This window comes from Peromyscus maniculatus, chromosome 20, assembly GCF_049852395.1.
Source record: "Peromyscus maniculatus bairdii isolate BWxNUB_F1_BW_parent chromosome 20, HU_Pman_BW_mat_3.1, whole genome shotgun sequence".
Lineage (NCBI taxonomy): Eukaryota > Metazoa > Chordata > Mammalia > Rodentia > Cricetidae > Peromyscus > Peromyscus maniculatus.
The window spans coordinates 34,584,279-34,599,123 of NC_134871.1; the positions used below are offsets into that span (position 1 = coordinate 34,584,279).

General features: G+C 40.9%; 1 protein-coding gene across 4 annotated transcripts in view; it reads right to left on the bottom strand.

Annotated features, from left to right (window-relative positions):
- Adcy8 (adenylate cyclase 8) overlaps positions 1 to 14,845 on the bottom strand; it is a 218,738-nt gene that overhangs the window by 115,113 nt on the left and 88,780 nt on the right. For all 4 annotated transcript variants that reach the window (XM_076555978.1, XM_006980305.4, XM_015998848.3 and 1 more), the window contains 3 exons: positions 12,917 to 13,047; positions 8,648 to 8,759; positions 296 to 423 (listed from right to left, as the gene is read on the bottom strand). In XM_076555978.1, the coding sequence (XP_076412093.1) occupies positions 296 to 423; positions 8,648 to 8,759; positions 12,917 to 13,047 (371 nt within the window). The remainder of the gene's footprint in view (positions 1 to 295; positions 424 to 8,647; positions 8,760 to 12,916; positions 13,048 to 14,845) is intronic.

Genomic DNA, 14,845 nt, shown 5'->3' on the forward strand with positions numbered 1-14,845 from the left:
TCTCCTGCTCTGCTCTCTAAAGAGGATTTACTCATCTTTTCAACCTCACTGTATCCCCATGAGAACCTCTGTGATCAGAGTTCCTACATAACTGACTGAAAGTGAAATATTACCATAACTTCAGGAGACCAGCAGATCCATTAGCTTCTATGAGAGAATCAACAGATATTCAGCTTTTGTGAAATAAGGTAAGCTTTTAACGACACTCAAAAATTTTCAGCCAAGGATAAATGGGGGCACATGTCTTCTCACGCACAATGAGGCCTCAAGCCCCACAGAGGAGATTACAAGTTACCTGATGGTTTTGATCATGCTGAGGCCCATTTCAACACAGCAATGGGCATGGTCCTGGCGGGGCTCGGGCAGTCCAGACACACAGTAGTAGCAGTCCCCCAGGATTTTAATGCGAAGACAGTGATGCTCCTAAAAGAAACAGAGTGGTAGGGAAAGAGCTGTGTCATCAGGAGGACCAGTTCTTCAGAAAGCTCAAGGAAAGATGCAAGTGATGTCAAGTATCTGTACTTCAGAGTCAGGAATCCCCCACCTTTGTAACATCCTCCTGCTCTTCCTGTAGTTTATATCTGAAATGGTCTGCAAAGCCCTGGACTTAGGCCACAGCTTGGTGCTTTTGGGAGGTGGTGGGAACTTGAAGAGCTACAGGCTAGTGAAATGGTCTTCTAGTCCCTAGGTGGGAGTGCTCTTGATGTGGGACTACATTACCATGACCTCTTTCTGCTTCCCAGCCACCATGAGGTTAGTGGTTTGCTATGTCACCACTGACCAAAGCAGTAGGACAAGCAACTATTGTTTGAAACTCAAAACTGTGGCAAAATAAATATTTTCCTTATAAATTAATCAATCACCACAGGTATTGTGTTACAGTAGGGGAACACTGACTGACACTATTTCTTTGGATGAATGGTTGGAGTTGGGTAACCTCTTACAGACCTTCTAGAGCTGAGTCCTAGGGACCTATGACTTCATGGGTAGGAGGATCACCTTTGAAAGCAGGGTCTCAGGGCTAAAGAGAGGTGGTATAAACAGAAAGGGCCCCACTGAGCTGGAAGCTCAGTAGACACTTAAAATATCAAGAGGAAGCATGCTGATTTCCTAATCTAAGCATTTTGCTAACTATTGAATACTATTTAAATACCATCAGGTAGAATAAGAACTTGAACCACCTCTGATGCTTATCTGACTGAGTCAGATTTCCAGAACCTTTCTAACCTCCCAAGTAGGCACAGAGGCATCCTGTAGGATTTAGTGCCATGCACACTCCCTGCTCCCAGGTTATTTTAGGAGTTTGTGGTTCCTGTCTATTGGTTGTTCAGTGTAGTTACTTTTTCATTAGAGAGCTATGTCTTCAATTTCTTCTTAAATCTCTAGAGTATCGAGAATGAACTTGGAGATTACTTTGCCCACTGATGCTGGTATCTAGGCCTGTGAACCCACAGGACCATTATTCAAAGACATCAAAGTGTTGTAGGGCACATTTTCCCAACACAATTTGTCAAGAAACTATAAAAATTTGTCAACAACCACCAAAAACAATAATGAGAATTCTTTCAGCTGGCAGCCTTGTCATAATAGAAAACTTATAAAAATTTGCCCAAGAACTAAAAAAGAAAAATCCATTAACAAACACCCAAACAACAATGGAAATACTATCAGACAGACTTGGAGTTGAACACCTATAATCTTAGCACTCAGGAGATGGAGACAGGAGAATCAGGATTTCAAGGTCATGCTTGTCTGCATGCTGAATTGAGGGATAGTAGGGCATAATTTGGACTGCATCTCAAAAAGCCAAAAAAAAAAAAAAAAAAAAAAAACAAGATGAGGAGGAAGAGGAAGAAGAGAAAGAGGAAGAAAAGGAAGAAGAGAGGATATAATCTAATAGCCTCATTTAAAAAACAAACAAGGATTTTCCATATCTTAAACTAGAAAGATTTAATTCTAAAGAAAATACCTAAATAAATTAAGCATGATAAAAGTCACAATTTTGCTCTTATCTTTATTGCCACTCCTTTTCCAAGCTCATGCCCATAAGCTAAAATTTCTCAGTTTGGAAATCTAGATTCTGCATATGAGAGAGGAAACACAGTATTTGTTTTTTTGTGAGTCTGCCTTGTTTTGTTTAACATAATGAACTCCAGTTCCATCCATTTTCCTCCAAATGTCATGGTTTCATTATTGTTTACAGCCGAATAAACTTCCACTGTGTTTGTGCCTCATTCTCTCTCTCTCTCTCTCTCTCTCTCTCTCTCTCTCTCTCTCTCTCTCTCTCTCTCTCTCTCTCCCTCTGTCTCTCTCTCTCTCTTTCTCTCTCCTTCATCCCTCCCTCTTTGTCTCTGAATGTTTATTTATAGGACATAAATTTAATGAAGAGATAAGGGAAGGGAGAGACTCATTACTTTAGTCATATTTGCCTGTGAAGGCAACTAAATGCCAATGTTTTAATCCCTTACTTTGATTTGCAGAAGACTGAGGCCAGAAGGAAAGGGCTGTGATTTCAGGCATGAACAATCACTTGAGGGACGGCATGGTGTGTGTGACTCAGGCTGGTGAGAATCTACTGCTACCAACCTGAGGTATAGAGCCAGCCTCCTTGTTGGCTATGGTGAGGAATGAAGGAAAGAGATTGGGCAGGATATGCTTTGGTCTAAGAATCTGTATTGTCTGTATTACTGGCAGGCTTGCTAGCCTCATCACCTTGGATAACATCCTGAAAACACTGATAAGTGAGTTTTAGTTCTATATATATAACAAGGACAAAAGAATGCACCTTGTCTTTAATGCGTAAGAGAGGAAACATGGCTCTTAGCAGTGTCAATGACAGCTGATGCCTGGGAGGAGCTTTCTCTGTGTTCAACACGCTGCTTTGTATCTTTCACTTTGAGCCTCACATACAAAGGACAAGTAGCTGTCACCTCTGCTCTCTTTGTAGGAAAGTCATAGGATGAAACATATAGAAAAATCCCCCAGATCAGAGATGAACTGGCTCAGTCTTCCCCACAGCAGGTGTGCTGCTCAACAACTCCTAGTCAGTGATATCCCCATGTATACTGAAGTGACAATGTTTTGGAAAATCTAAGCGAGGAAAGGATGGAATAGTAAGCACAAAGCATGCACCACATGCCAAAGGTGTGTTACACTCATCCTGTTAATTTCACATCATCTTTACAACTGCCTTCTGAGCTGTGACTCATATGGATGATCTTCAGGCTTCAGGAGGCAAAGCCCATGCCACTATTGAGAGATAGGCAGGGAATTCAAGCCTATGACTGTCTGACTCTGGAGCTCAGTGAATGTTCTCCAGTAAATTTCAAGAATTATAGGACAGTACAGAATGGCAGATCCCCTGACAAAAATATATTTTGAGAAAAGATTGCATAAAATGACTTACTACCCCTTTGGGGAAGACACTGAACAATATTCACTTCTGGGGTCCACTTTTTGTAAACAAGAGGTAAAGCCATCAGCTTACTTCAAAATCTATAGGCTCTAAGTAAATGGGAATATCTCATTTATCTATCTACCTATTATCTATCTATCTATCTATCTATCTATCTATCTATCTATCTATCTATCTATCTATCTATCATCTGTCTGTCATCTATTTATGTATCCATTCATTATCTATCATCTATTTGTGTGTATATATGCATATTTTATATACAAAATAAAATATATAGCACATGGTATATATTTCATACATATGTATATACAAGGAAATATGCTAATGTGCACACATCTATATGTGTGTATATATATATATATATATATATATATATATATATATATATATGAAAAACGACTGACTCCTTATCTGCCAAGTTCTGTCAGTTTTCAGACACATTTTTCTTAACATGTTTGATGAGCTGTCAGATGACTTCATCAAATGTTCCAAATAAATTCTATCAGAAACTCCTTTCAAAGCTCACACTAGAGAAGACAGGCCACTTTGGAAAATAGTGTTTAAAAAGTAAAGTAGGAAAAGGTCCATCTTCCATTTAAACTCAGTCTTATTATAATCTTTCCTTCCTATCTCGATTGGCTTAATATCATAAAGAGCTCGAAAATCCAAAGAGTTGATTAAATTACGTATGTAGATAGTAGATGAAAATTGGAGAATACATATCAAAGATAGTTATAGTTAGAAGTATATACAGTGCTATTTGATGTGTTAGTTATATTAAAAACAAGTGTTTATTTGAGTTACAGAAAAAAAACAGTGCAAAATGAAAAAATTATCAAAACTAATGTACTTTAAAAATAGACATAAAAATCATGACAAACTAATAATATTTTGTCTAATTTCATCTTATTGGAATCAGAGAGTGATGTGTGAATATATTGTCCCAGTAAAACTTCAACTATAGAAAAAGCTAAAGTCCCTTTGGATACCCATTTTCTGTCACACACCCAGTGCCCTGGGAGCCTGACTTCTAGCAATCTTTAGAGGGCAGGTGCATAGGTACACATATGCTCTGTGTTTCATGATCTTTGTCATGAATTTATCACACCATGTTTGGAGGTGTAAACTTGATTTTTCCCTATATGTCAGATCATAGAGATGCCATCTCATTAGAAATTGATTGATCAGCTCTCCACAGTATTTTTCCTTATTGTTGAAAGACTGATGTTGCTTCCCATTTTGGCAGAAGTTTAAAAAAGTTTTAAGATCCTAATGATGCTGTTGGTATTACAATATAACATTCTTTCTTCATAGTAGTGTGGGTGTACTCATATGTACTTTTCCTCTGTTCCTACTTTGAATGAGGAAAAGTTAGGTAAGGGGTTTGTTATTTTAAAAGATCAGATACTAGAATTACCAAACTTTGTCGATTGCAAAATCAACAGTTCAACCACTCTAAGCCTAGCAGCTTGAACCTTAAGGGCACTGTAGAATACACACTAAATGGAACTTTCATGGCCAACTTGAAAGGAATCCCTACATTTCAATAATGCAGTGAAACAATGGGGCAGTGTAAGGTGCTTGGTGAGGTAGGTTCTCTTGGACATCTCTGTGACTCAAATCCACAGGAAAATACCAACAGACGGCAACCTGAGTCTTATAGAACTCCAGAAGACATAAGATAAATGCAAGCTCAATTCCCTTTTATGTAACAGCAGAACCTGGAACCCAGCGAGGCAGGGACTTGCCTAAGGCAGAGGACAGAAATAGTCAAAGGGAAGTTTCCTTATTTCAAAGCAAGTAGAATCATTTTCACTGGCAGAGTTTGTCAAACTCTTCAGGCAAGGTGCCAAGGCCCTCAAGGTGTGGGAAGGGAAAAGATGGCTGACTGGAAGTTACAGACCATGAATGTGAGTGTTTTTTGTTAATGGAACTCAGCTGAGACACCACATGTGTTATTTAATTTATCCTTCATTTTGATTTTGGTAGGAAATGGAGACTCAAAAGAGATTGCCTACCAGGGAATATCCAAACCAAGCCTATACCTGCATCCTATCTTTTAAGGCATCCTGTATGAGTAGAGATATCTTAGTGTTTCATCCTCTTTTCCCTAATATGCCTGAGGTTGGCAGTAAGGAGACTCTCCTGGTCTGCGTTTGAGTTGTAAATCATAACTATGAATAGCTCTGAATAATTTACTTCTTTGACTCTTGGTCTCTTTGTGTATAAGGCAGGGACAATAAGGACTTCTTTTCTTTTCGGGCTGGTTGTGAGAACACTATAACCTAATCTGAGGAAAAACATTCTTTCCACCAGAGAAAGCAATCACTCGGCACTGGTGGTTTATGAATGGTTAATATTCTTACAAAAATTGGTAAGTTCATTCTATGGTACTCATTTTTGGTGTGTGTATTTGTTGAAGTTTGAGTGTGTGCACATGTGTGTGCATGCATGTGGAGGCCAGAGGTCAGTCTTGAGTCTTCCTTAGTTTACTCATGCATATATTGAGACAGGGCCTCTCACTGAGCCCAGAATTCACCACCTCAGTTAGGGCAGTTGACTAGCAAGCTCCAAAGAGCCACCTGACTCGATTTCATCATTGCCGAGATTATAAGTGCACACTGCTATTCCTGGCTTTCAAATGTGAGTGCTGGGGACCAAACTCAGGTCCCCACACTTGAATGGTGAGCATGTTATCAACTGAGCCACCTCCCCAGCCTCATTTCTTTAGAATCTTTTAATCAGATGCATACCTTAGATAATAGTCCATGGCTTCCTGCACCCTTGGGTAATTGGCCAGCTATATATTCCCTATTTTCCCCCACTGCATATAAAATCACTAGGGTGAGAAGCCGAGGCTATGAAACAAAGTTCATACTTCTTAAAATGCTGTACTTTTCCCTCGAATACTTGCTTTTCCTTTGTTCTTGAAGCTCACCTGTGACTAGCCTCTCCTATGTCATTTATGCCCTAGCAGTCTTGAATTTCTCAGAACTCCCTGAGGAAGCAGGGTGCTTTCACACTTCTTGACTTTTCAGTGTATCTTATACTAAAAGCACTGACCTAGTCTGGAGATAGAGCCCTCATCCCTGGATGCTGCCAGGTGGCTACTCCATTCCCAATCTTGATGTTCTTTTTACTTCTCACCAGGATACTGTGTTGATCATTGTACTACACTGCTACAATGTTATGGATTAACCCCTTTGGTTTTACAAGATAGGAGATTCCTGGGAGAAGGCACTGGCTTTCTGTTTCCAGAGTCTTGTGTTGTGCCCAGACATAACAAATAATAAATGGTGGAATAACTTGGATTAAATTAAACTTTGTAACTTTTCTTTGGATCAGTGTGTGTGTGTGTGTGTGTGTGTGTGTGTGTGTGTGTGTGTGTGTGTGTTTGGTGGTGATGAGTGGGGCAGTTTCTATGATACAAGAAATTGACTTCGATCAATTTTTAATTCACACTGGGAATTATCTTTGCTCTTTTTGTCTTTGCAGAAAAAATACTTGGAACCCTATTAAAAAGAGAATAAGAATGTATAACTTACATCACCATCACTGAGTCAATGATTAAAGGAAATGCGATATGTATATTTCCCCCTAAATGTTGGGTACAGGGTAAATTCAACACTCTTCCTGGGAAGAGACTTCAGTTCCTGCAAGTTTCCTATCTACTGGTTGTCCATTAACATCAACTAAGAGTTTAGGTAATTGGGCAGACCCCTGTCCACCTCTTTTCTCACTTCTTCCATGTCCTATCTTGCACTTTCCCTTCCCACAAGGTTGTTTCTGGTTTCTCTCTGTCTATAGAGATGCATCTCTGCTCTTGATCTCCTCACTGCATGAAATACTCCTCACTTTGCTAATTGGTCTCTCAGGTGTGTATAAGACTTTCCCTTTTGACACATGTGTTCAGTCATGCAACCATCATAATCAAGATACAAAGCTGCCGTGTCACTCCCAGACCTACCCTGCTACAGGCCCCTTTGCTAACAGCCTGTCCACTCTCGTTCTAGCTCTCCTTGTATCTATGTGTCTGTTTCTTTTGTCTCTGCCATGTTGTCTTTTATAGAATCTTATAAGTAGAGCTATAAAATCTCCACTTCGTGTATCTAATTTCTCTTGGCATACTGTATCTGAACTTCATTACTGCTATGTGTTATCTTTCTCTTCACTGCTAAACAGTATTGCATCAAATTATATTTGTTTATTTCACTTTTGAGAATCAAACTTCAGAGTCATTTTCTCTGGGGAAATATTCTCTGATAGAAAGGTTACTCTCTGCCTCTGTGGTTCCAGAGTATTCCAGGGTTAACAAGCATAGGATAATACACTTAGTATACTGACTACTAACCCTTGTATTTTCAACCAGACTTAACTTTAAGAAAGAAGATGGACATTCATCATTCTTATGTAGTGGCCTGATAGTACCTAGTGGCTGCTCATATGCAGCTATGACAGGATCTCTCTTGAAATGTGGCAGCCTCAAATTTGGAATTCTACAAGTGGATTTCTTCTTGACACAATATTATTTAATCCTCACTATGGCTCCAGAAGTTGGAACTGTTGTGTATACATCACAAAGCAGGAACTTGAGTTATTCTTATTTGAACCCAAAGCACAGTCTTAAGTGCAGTGTGACAGTGTTATTCCCCTGTCATGTGAGTGAATCCAGGAACACAGTCTGTGTTTTGATCATAGATGCCCATCTCATCTCCTCTATTTCCTTGCTTAGCTATGATTAAGGCAGCTGGAATACAAAGGTAGTGTCTTCTTAGCTAAAACATAGCTCTTAAGTTAGGTTGAACACAACAGTGGTGGGATGGCCCAGCACATCACTGATTCTTGAGAACAGGCTAATTCACTGCAGATGGCCAGAGCTGGCTAGGAAACTGCAGGGAGCCAGCTCTGCATACCAGCTCTGAGCCTGCAGCTGGATGGCACCTGGCCTTGTGAAGGGAACATGGACAGCAGATAGAAAAGACCGGTTTGATCATCACTCAACCAGCTGTCTGTCTTTCAATGGGAAAATCAATCGGAGACACCTCCCACCTGAGACTTATAAACAAGTAACATTGGCTTCCAGGGTGTGAAAGGGTCAGGGGTCTGTGCCTGGGGACAGGATGCAGAATGGTAATGGCATTGGACATGAAGGCTGACTCCTTTCTTCCCTAATTCCACATGCAGGCCCTCACATCTGCAAGGACTAGGTTGGAATTAAATGCAACTCACATGGGCCAGCCGGTCAAATCTGGCAAAGAGCTCGTTGAGCATCCTGACCAGCTCCTGAGCGGACAAGGTCGTAGAGAGGTTGGTAAATCCTTTGACATCTGCGAAAAGAATACTAAACAATGGGGAAGGAAAAGGTGGGGAAAGGCAGATTAATATTTTCATCCATTCTGGGAGACACATAAACTCTATTCAAATCAGTCAACCATGTCTGTGGTCTGAGATCTTAACTCTCTGCCTCGGATGTTAAAAGGAATGCTTCAGTATTTACACAATGACAGAGGGTCAACTTAGAGATCAGGATGGACAAAAGGACAGCTGAAACCCATGGTCCTGGTCCTGCATTGTAAACCTCCCCCAAGAGGTTAGTAGGAGGACACCCATTTGTGATGACATTTTATGATTTATCTCTGTAGATGTCGCAAACACAGACTAAAACAGACCTGGCGTGAGGAGAGAACACAGGACCTCCTCACTCCCTGAGTCTTCTTGGCATGTGCTCTACCCTCATTGTCAGACAACTAGAAGTAGGTTTCCCCCACAATGAGGAGCTAAGGTGGCAAAACTGGAGACCTTGGCAGAATGATTAGCTGAAACACTCACAGTCGTATGGATTTCAGTGATGCTGAGTCTTACTCTATGCATATGATTTTGAACAGGGAAGGGGTAGAGTCCACCCAAGCATTTTATAAGCGAGGAACTGCATGACCATTGTCTTGGTCAATCTGCTCCTCTACCTGGTAGGTCCAGCACTGCTATTTCCATGCTAGCGGCATGTAACAGAGCCGGTACTCTCATCAGAAGTCAGTGCCCCATGCATCTCGCCATGCCATTTCAGGACCTCAGAATGGAAGGATGGATGCAAAACAGGACATCTTATTTGATTATTGCTTGTATTTCACCCTCTGGAAAATATCAAGGTATGTTCTATGCCCTGTCTGACTTGGTCCTTTCTATTAAAATCTTACATGCTCTTCATAACCTCCCTCATATACTACGAATGAACATTTGTAGGTACATCTCCAACTGATGTACCTGTCACACCCACCCTCTAGTGTCTTACCAATTGTGTGCCCCCTCTCTCCATGACACTTAACAACAACCCATTGACACATGGCTCTGTGGGTTCCATCTATTTAGTTACAAAATAAGACAAAATTCATCTCTGGGTTCCACCGACCCAGAACACAGCCAGCTTCACTACACGTTTTCTGAGTCCAAATAGCGGAACTACTCAATATTAAGTCCTTCTTTTCCCGAGTGTGGGCTGTTTTAACTGGAGAACCTCAGACCCCCGTGGATCCACAGAAGCCAATGTGCTTCAGCAAGGGCCCTGAGAGAGTGCTATGCACTGTAAAGATGGAATAGCTCCTGCTTCAGCCACAGGGTGCAAAAAAAGGGTTGGTGATTGACAGAAGCATCCCCCAGGGCATTGCTTTTATTCCATTTGTCATTCTGTTTCACCCAGGTGCTGGACTCAAGGTCAAACGGTCTCTTGATTCTATATGTAAACTTAGAATCTTCCACTGGGTGTAACTGGTGGGAGGCAATAATCAGACAACATATAACGAGACTTAAAAAATGTACAGGAGATAATTTTTAGGCAACACTCATCAAATGAACACTGAGAACTAAAACAACAGTAGAGAAGGGAGAATAAACAAGGCAGGTTGCTATGCAGAGGGTGGCAAGATTAGAAATAATTTTTAAAATGCTCCTAATGCCAGTGCGGGTGGCTCTGGGGGCTAGGGAGGGGGCGTAGCAACCGGTCTGGCTTTGTTCTCAGACACCAGCTAAGAAAAAGCCTCCTCTTCTTTCCTTCTTTCTGGTCTTATTTTAGCATCCAGTGGCCTCCAAACAGGCAGGCAGCCTCCTGCCACTGGTAGACTTCATCTTTCTAGCACCAAGAGTCTATGGCTGCAGGCTTCTCACTGCTCTCTCTTGGAAAGGAGCTAGTCTTAGGGCCCATGATGCCTACAGAATTCTCTCTTAGAAATTGCTTCTATAGCCCTGGGACATGGAGAATGCAGGGCAGGAGGCCACATGCTCATTTGGAGTGGTGTGAACTTCTTGAAAAAAGACCCCATCCCAAGATGTGTTGAATAAACTCAAGAGACAGAGTAAAATGCTGCACGTGTGTCCTATTAAAGGTAGTTTTTCACTTCTTTCTCTATGGTGACAGGCACTTTTATATGTTATATATTTTATTATATATATGGATATATATAATATATATAATATACATAAACACATTTACCCATCAAACATTGATTTATTTGCTTATTATCTTCCACAAAAAGCCATCCAATTTCTGCTCTGTTTGGGCCTGCCTTGATTGTCAAGCTACTTTGTAACCAGGGAAATATAGCAGAAAACAAGTTATCATCTGTACATCCCAAAGCTCAGCCTTAGCTAGAGCAGATCCCTTGTCCAGTGTTCATGTTTCTGTTTTGTAAATCTGGCTGACCCATATCAGCTAGGACCAGAAGGACCACCTCTTCCAAAAAAGCTTCTCTATACCCCATCTCATCCTCTACTTTTTTACTCCTTATCTGTCCCTTAAAAAATGATCAATTATCATCCTTCTCACACTTAACAATAAAACTCTCCACTGTGTTGGGTAAGATACTATGATCTAGAAGCAGTATTGATGAGCTCCTTTTTGTTTTCCAGAGCCAAAGTTCTATGTGTATGTACCTCTCACTGGGGTTGCTTTTTGCAAAAGCTTGTTTGGCAAACTCCAGCATCCAAATCAGGGTTGTTGCTATGGCTGCTAAGGTCTGCTCAGAGTCATGTTTTCTGTGGGACAGTGCACTGAATGTGTGTCGTCAGTACCAGGCAGAGAATACACACAGGTGTGCTAGGAACTGTTATTACTTGCCACCAAAGTGGAAAAGAAAGTGTCTGTGTGTTTCATTTTAGGAGCTCATCAATACAAGGACTTTCATTCAATGCTGAGAAATCTTGTCTTACAAGATTGGGTAGGAGGGAAATGCAATTCTATTGTGTAAGCCGAAAATGTCAGATGCTAGCTTTCCTGGCTTTTCTAGAAAATCACTAGGCTTAGTCATTTGTATACGTTTGCCTCAGGCTTTAACTTGAGATTCGAAGAAGAAGAAGAAGAAGAAGAAGAAGAAGAAGAAGAAGAAGAAGAAGAAGAAGAAGAAGAAGAAGAAGGAGAAGCAACAGCCCACTTCTGAGGATTAGTGGCACCCTGTATCAGGACAGTGGTTTTTCCCATAAGTAGTCTAATCAGAGACCATTGCAGTGGCACCCTATGTGGCCTAATGTTCTGATGTGATTTTGAGCTATTTGTCTGGCTTTGTGGCCCCTCTTCATTCCAGCCCATTTCCCCAGTCAGCTTTCTACCCTTCTCCAGTTTTTCTGTGAGTTGTGGTGTAGCCTATAACTACATTTTAAATCATCCAGGGACTGATTGTTTGCAGCTAGGAAGTATTTCTGAAATAATCTACAATACACCTGATATGCAACTAGATTTCTAAACCTATGTTTTGTATATCTATATTCATCCACATCATCCACAGAAAACACTGCAAGATAGATGTTAAATCATCTATTTCACAGATAGACACTGAAATCAAAATAAATGGATTATTCAAGGCCACATACAAGGAAAAGTCAAAATTAAGATCTAAATTAAGATCTTCATTACTATGGAGGCAACTCTCTAGATTTCAGTATCTGCTACACATACTATTATGCTGAGCACAAAGAGGGTACTAACAAACAGATGGACTGATAGATGGGTGGATGGATGGGTAGGTGGGTGGGGAAGTAGATGAATGGATGAGTAGTTGGAAGAGTGAACAGATTCACAGGTGGGTGAATGTATTAATATATGCATGTATGGTTGCTTACAGAACAATATGTTTGTAATGGAAAAGGAGCTGCATCCTTCTTTGGGATGATTTGAAAATGCCACGAGGAATATATGGAGGAGATGTAAGTGATTAAAAGTGATGTTTCCAGGTGGCATTTTGGGATTTCTTTTTATCATCTTCTAAAGGGACTTTGAATTTAAAATACAGCAAACTAATTTTTTAGGATTGAAATAAATCAATCAGCAAAAATAATCAAATTTTCTGACGTTTGTTTCCAGCCCCCACATGGAAATGTAGACGTCTCTGATGAATTAGCACGACTTAATAGATTAATCAGGTAAATGAAGAACTCAAAGCAGCGTGATGAGAGCGGCAGGCACATACGGATCATCGATCCCATGGAGACCAGGGTAGGATGTCACATCCTCACCTGACATTCTCATAGCGATGAATGTAGATGCGGTGGAACTGATGCTGCAGGTGCTCATCCTCCACGTTGGTCATGTCATTGATCATTTCCAGGACGACAAACCTGGGAAGCACAGACAGCACAAGCCGCTCCTAGAAGAAGCAAGATGGGCAAGCTTGTTAGGCTGACCAGTGAGTCATACATAGGTTGAAGGTAGAGGTGTAACAGTCCCAGGCCTCTTATATTTCTGGAGGAGTTGCTAATTTTCTGTCATTCTATGAGCATACAAGTGTTTGTTGAGTACCGATGGGTGTAGGGCCTACTGATGTGGTATTTACAGTCTAATAAGGAAAAGGGAGACACATATTGCACACCCGGAGACACTGATGCTCGTTGAAAAAAACGTGATGAGGGACGTGGAAGAACACAAAAGGTCATAAAAGAATGAGATAGTTGATGATGTGATGCAAAGCAGGGAGGATGAATGACCTTTTCTTGGAGTGATGTGAGACCTGAGTGTTTGCAGTGAGCCATTTTCATGATAGGACAAAGAGAAATCCAGAAAGAATAAACAGTTAATGCAATGCTCTCCAGCATAATTGAGGGAAGATGTGAGTGAAGAGGGTGAACAGAGGGAGGGGGCTGCCATAGACAATGTGGAGAGACACATAGACAGATCTTATAGCACAAGATGCTTGTATTTAATTCCAGTGATAACCAGGAGCTCAGTAAAAAATACTTCTTCGCAGCTAAAAATACTTCTCTGACTGGTTTGGAGGATGGGTTGTGTGTGGGACCAAGGAAAGAGGCAAAGGGGTCAGTCGAGGAAGCTCCTGTAATGATGAGATGTTGTGCTTAAGAAAAGACTCACAAGGCTGGTCGAGGGAAAGAGGGTCTCACTGAGATGGCTGGATTCTGAGCCTGCTGATGGGAAAAATCTGCCACAGCTATGGAACCAGGGGATGCAGGAAGGAAGCCAGGCTTATGAGGCACCAACTCTTTTCTTAAAATAATTCTTTTGATTTAATGCGTTCCTTGACAAATTTGCACATCAATATAATGCTTTGATTCCTCTTACTCAGCTTCTCTTTGACCACCCCCTCCCCCGCTTCACTCCTATGAGCTCTCACTCTTCCCTACATATCCATTTCTCACATTCAAGTCTTTTGTTTTGTTTTGTGACCCACTGAGTTTATCCTGAGACAAGGGTTTGGAGCTACTCATTGAAGCCTAGTGGGCTCACCCATGGATACAGAAACAAAACAATGACTTCCCCGCCCCTATAATCCACCAGTAGCCAGGAGATCTGTGATTAACTGTTGACAGGCTCAGGATTGTGCAGATACAGTGCAGACTACCACAGAGACTCTTTACTGAAATAAAAAGTGAGACACATGCGGCTTGCAAATGGAGACCTGGCATCTGATATGATACAAGTCATGATAACAGTCATTATTATTGCAGAGAAAAGAAAGCCCTGGTTAACAACACAAATGAAATCCTTGCGTGGTAGAACCCAGACTAGGGCCTGGATACTGATAAATGGATGCAGACAGATGCATTCTAGTCACTATGGTTTTTAAGTGCTGCTATATGGCTTTTAAGCATTATCATTTATTATCTTATGTATACTCACAAGAGTCTGAATGTAAGTCTGCAGAAAACCCTCACCGAATGTACAAATTAAGTCTGGAAGTCATTTAATGTTTTGCACAAGCTGAGCATCCAGGATACAATCCTTTTCCTTTTACTCCCTGCTGGGATTCTTATGGGACAGGGATGTTTTTGCATTCCGGGTCTCAAGGAGGGATTTAATCCTGTCCCCAACTGTACTAGAGATTTAGCATTACATAACCTAGGTGATCTCTATGCCTTGGATCCCTAATTTGTTCAGAGGTAATATTACCGTCTATCTTGTGGGGTTGCTCTGAGTATTGATGAATTGGAATT